The 5,470-nt window shown below is 31.3% G+C and overlaps 1 protein-coding gene across 1 annotated transcript; it reads right to left on the bottom strand.

Annotated features, from left to right (window-relative positions):
• Positions 1 to 292: 292 nt before the first annotated feature.
• On the bottom strand, positions 293 to 1,710 carry LOC110224146 (cytochrome b561 and DOMON domain-containing protein At5g48750-like). Its single transcript, XM_021021627.1, has one exon. The coding sequence runs from the start codon at positions 1,494 to 1,496 to the stop codon at positions 297 to 299; it is 1,200 nt and encodes a 399-aa protein (XP_020877286.1). The 5' UTR covers positions 1,497 to 1,710; the 3' UTR covers positions 293 to 296.
• Positions 1,711 to 5,470: the final 3,760 nt, after the last annotated feature.

Below are 5,470 nucleotides of genomic sequence, written 5' to 3'. Positions count from 1 at the left end.
TATTCTTGTGTATTTTTTCTGTTGTAAACGTGTATTGAGAAGTAATTCTTCTACAAGTAAACTCAAACAATGCCAAACTAGTCTTAGCTATGCAAAATCCCATTCAAATATTCGAAATTCTTGTTTTGATTATTCGATCAAAGAACTTTTATTCAAAACTAAATCTTATACAAATAAAAAATGGGAACATCATAACAAAGAATGACAAACTATTTTTAGCGAAAAGGAACATTATTAAAGGAGACATAAGTCTTACTTCTTTCTCATTAACACAAGAAAAGAAATACAAACGAAGACTACACATTAGTGGAAACAGTTTGATCAGCTTCTAGGTTTTCAGATTCCTTGCAGCACAAGCCACCCCATCTACTTTTAAATTGCAAAACCTCCATCACGGTCGCGAACATTCCAATGACTCCAATGATGGTAGTGTAAGCAATCTTCCATGAGCTTCCGGGTTGCAAGATGGCTAAGCCTTTGTAGATGTTGTAGACGCTTAGTACAATCACTACATATCCGGTAATGTGATGGTACCAATTCCAATATTTTTTGTACTTATGTTCCTTGTCCGGTCTTGCTTTGAAGGCAAGTATCTGTAGAAAGCCTAGAGCGAACAAAAAGATCCCTATCACGGTATGCGGTGTAGATCTCATTCCTGTGTGTTTAGCCATGTAGATTGCAGTTCCTAATCCTCCTAATAAACCACCGAAATAACCAGTGGTTTGGAAAATGATGTGTATGTAGAACCACATGGGATCCAGTCCTTTGTAGGTCCTCATGTACCTTGCAGCTATGACACCAATAGGCATGAAAATACCCCAACACACCGCGTTCACTAGTCCATGGATATTTTTGACTAGTAACATGTTATCGTTAGCTGCTTTTGAGGTCGTGACTTGTCCGGACAGCAAATCCAAAGTAGCCGTGGATTTAAGATGATCTCCACTCATGGCGTGCATCCCAAGTCTATCACCTTCCTTCAAGGGACCGTCTTGCCATAAATGATTCACGACGGTTATGTTAGAAGGCAACACTATAGTAGCAAATATAGTCATCTCTCCATTGAGATATTCACCGGATAGTTGCAATACACGGAAGCTGAGAGGACCTTCTTGAAGTGTAGGTGAGTAGCCTTTGATTGAGGAAGTATAGACACGCATAATACCAGACGTGGAATTACGGTAAGCCAAGAGAGTTTGAGAACCTGACATGCCTTTGCTTGTCGGGTTTATCCCCCAAGCGATCCACCTAGAAGATTCAACGTTGATGTGACGATACGCAACTTCAAGCACTCCGGTTTCTCGAACGTAACTGAAGTGTAGAAAAGAATCTAACACGGGAAGGTCAACGCATGAACGGAAGTGTTTGCCGTTGTTAAAGCTGTGTGAGTCGCATCTAGCTTGAAGTTCATCGGTTGTTGCTCTAGTGAAGTATGGAGCGAGCCCGAACAGAAAACACAAAACCACAAAAACGGTTGTTTTTGGAGACAAAGACATGATGATGATTGCGTTTTTACTAGGAGACAAACGTAGGTTAAATCTTCCGAAGTCAGAGTCTTGCTTTGCTTTGGAAGAAAGAGATTTCTGAATTTTGGACTAATGTAGTTCGTGTATTTATACCGGTATAGGTATACAATTCGATCCAAGTTTGTTAGAGAATATATGGTTTTATTATCCTTTGCCAATATATTTCCATATTTTAATACTTTTCCTTTTCTGCCAAAACAAATTCTATATTTTTATGCTTTTTTCTTTTTTGCCAAAATATTTTCTCATATTCGAGAAAACATTTTATTTTTGTAATCTATTTATTCATATCAATGAAGGGACAATCTTTCGATCAAATTCTCAGATACTCCTCAGATTCAAAATTTAGTCTCAAATACTCCTTAATGGTAGAAAGACAAAATTACCCTTAATGAGGGTTGATTTCGGGTGATAAGGGTTAAATACAATTAAATCGGTAAGTGTTCAACGAAAAACACAATAGCTCAGTGGTTGCGAGCTCCATGCGCACGCGCGCGCCCCCAGGGTTCGAATCCTTTTATACGGGTTGTAACTGGTACAACTAGGGAATATTCGGGAATATTCTGGTACATCTACGTTGTAGTACAACTAGGGTTGTAGTACAACTAGGTGATACAAGTAGGAGGAGATACAACTAGGTGGTGGTACAAGTAGGAGGAGGTACAAGTAGGAGGAGAAACAACTAGGTGGTGGTACAACTAGAGAGTTTCGTCCTTTCATTAAAAGGAGGAGAGTATGTAGATTAATTCTTTGACTCTGAAGAGCAATTGAGATTAATCTCCGACATCTTTGGGCCTTTGGCGCATGGTCTCGACTCTCGATATGTAATTTTATATTTACCTTTGCTAAGTTAATCAGATGACAGAAAAAAGAAATAGTTTGTATATTTACATCATTACATTAATCATAACATAAAATATTAGTAATGAAGCCGAGTAGAAATAACACCACATAAAATATTTCAGCTAAATTAATTATATAAGTTTAGAAATAATATAATTTATAATTAACGACGTCAAATATATCCTATACTATTATTTGGGAAGTACATCATATAAGTCGTAACGTTGATTTTGTAAGAAATTACAATATATGCCATTAGATATTTCTAATCATAATCATTTTAATTTCATGTCACTAATATATATTAACGGGTGAACGGGTCAAACGGATTTAAAGATATTAAAGAGATTTTGTTTAGATTTTATAATTGTTATAAATAAAATTTATACAGAAAATGTTGTTATTCACGTATGATAAAAGTATTCACTAATCAAAAAATAGAAATAGATCGTTTTTATTTACCTTAATCACGCATCAAATATTTTCTGTTATTCAGTTTCCATAAAATCTTTTGAAAATATTGTTGGTAGTTATAATTTGTTTAGATTTAGATATAAATTCGTGCTATTAAAATTTATTTAATAAAATTTTTACGAATTTTTTGGTGTACATCTTAAATTTAAAAACTAAATTGCTAACTAATCCGAGTTTGGTAACTATATTTTCGTTTGTTATTTTTAGTATTTATTAAAATTTTAAAAAATAAATGCTACATAATCTATTTTTTCATTTATTTTCTACAAATGTATAAGAAATTTCCAAGATTTTCATAATAAATACAAAATTTCTAAATATATTTAATGTTGAATCCTTATCTAATAATTCACAAGTCATTTCACTATTAACTGCAGCTCTCTCCATGTTACACCTGTTTTAAGTCCCAAATTCTCTACTTTTATTTTCCAACTTCTTCTATCGGTCCTTGGGATTTAGAAGACCGTTTCCTCAATTCTACTCATCACGATCTCTACACTTCTTCCACGATTGCTAAGATCCGACAAAGAGTCAATTATAAAATTCTCACTTGATTAAAAACCAGAAATTCTCTATTTGCTTCATCCTCCATTCAAAACCATGAAATTCAAAAGTATGGAACTATGGAGAATAAATCAAACGAAAAGGATGAGATTGAAACCGAAAAACTCAAAGGAACTTAAACTATCGGCAAAAAGGTATGATTTTTCATGATCAAAAAATTGAAATCCATGATTTTAATCATCTTAATCTTCAATTGAATAATAAATAGTTTTTGTGAATAAACAACAATATTTTTATTATTAAAAAGTTAGTAATCAAGTCAATAAATTTACCCGTGCAGGCACGGGTCATAACACTAGTATTCTATAAGTCGAGATCATATTCAAATCTTTTTATTTCCTTAAATAAGGCTTTTTTGTTAAAAAAAAATATATTCTATTTTTAGTTAATTATTTTAGTTTGAATATGTAAATATTAAAAGATTTAATCAAAAGATTATCATTCAATTTATTAAGATTGCTTTGCAAGCTACAAGAATATTCCACAAGAAGATCTCAATTTCTTAACCCTAAATCGACATCTCCACTTCATTATATAAGATCATCTATTTCTCTGAACAAGACATCCATTTTTTTCCCCAATTTTATATGATTGTTTTTTCTCTATTTTTGCTCAATCAAATTTATTTGTTTCAGTTTAATTAGCTTTATTATTATCAGATTATATATAATTTCATATACATTGATGTTAATATCTTTTTCTAATATAAATTTTTTTCTACATTATGCAGGCGCATATTATATTTGATAATGGAAAAGCAAAATTCACATTTGATTGGGATGTGAATTTTAAAATTCAAGGTACAATACTTTTAATTTTCCATTGCTGCTACTTAGATATATGCTTTAACCAGATTTCAAGATTGAAAACTACAAAATTACAACGAAAAAATGATAAGATTTGTAAGCTTAGATTTTTACTTTCAAATATATTAAAACTTGCTAACAAAAATATACTTGAAAGACTTGTCAACAAAAATTCCTTTTAATTGATATTTGCGTTTTATCTTGCGTCTTGACGTTGTTAATTCGTAGATTTATTCCGTAATCAAGGAAGAGAGATAAAATTCTTATCAAATATTCTTTTTTTTTTTTTAAACAACATGATACTGGGCCAAACAAAACCCAATATAGTCCACGTAAAAACTTAGACCCAATACAATTTTTTTTTTTTTGCTCTCAATGACACAATGCAATTATGAATACCTAATAGAACCACATAAATTGTTAATCTAATATAAACAAAAATACAAATCTAATGCAGCTAAATATATTTGATATATAATACAATATTCTCTTCTTCTTTATTACCAAGTCATGTTTTTCAACCAAGTTAAGATTAAACAACATTTAATTCCTACAATAAAATAATCCAATATGATATAGAATATAGATTTAAAATTTATCATATACTATTATTTAGTTCTAGAAACAAAATATACAACCATCGTCAAATAAAATATATAACATTATATCCAAATAGTAATAAAAATAAAATATTATGATATATTCCTTTTTATACTATACTATTACACTATTATTTCTTATTTTTTCAAACAAAATATACAATTTAATTCATAAAAAATATTAAATCTCGTGATGTATAGCACGGACCATGATCTAGTTAATACTGATTGAGCTATATCCATAATATATTTGTTTATATTTAAGTTACGTTCAATTTGTTAGATTTTTTATGAACTTGAAAATGTCAAATAATTAACTAATGGAAATTTACAACTGATCGCAAGTAGAAACACCAATTCTCTCATATGTATACATGAATTCATGGTAAGTTAACGAGATCCCTGGTTTAGGCTTAAGGTCCCTGGTTGAAGCGAATAAAGTTTGTTGTTTCAAACTGATTTGGAGGCTGGTTTCGGCGAAGCATTCCTTATGGGTTAACTGGATTCAAACAAATTTAATTCGCACAGGATCGTTTTGGTCTGTTAAGGTGAACTCAACTTTGGGCTCTTGGATGTGGAAGAAACTATTGAAATATCGACACGAGGCTGTGGAGTTTTTTTAAATGGAGGTAAACTGTGGTCAACAAACCTCATTCTG

The sequence above is a fragment of the Arabidopsis lyrata genome (genome assembly GCF_000004255.2).
Source record: "Arabidopsis lyrata subsp. lyrata unplaced genomic scaffold ARALYscaffold_8, whole genome shotgun sequence".
Lineage (NCBI taxonomy): Eukaryota > Viridiplantae > Streptophyta > Magnoliopsida > Brassicales > Brassicaceae > Arabidopsis > Arabidopsis lyrata.
The sequence above is the reverse complement of the archived record's forward strand: the minus strand, read 5'-3'. Positions and strand labels throughout refer to the sequence as shown.

Coding starts and splice junctions, on each gene's coding strand:
- LOC110224146 (XM_021021627.1), bottom strand. CDS start 1,496: ATGTCTTTGTCTCCAAAAACAACCGTTTTTGTGGTTTTGTGTTTTCTG.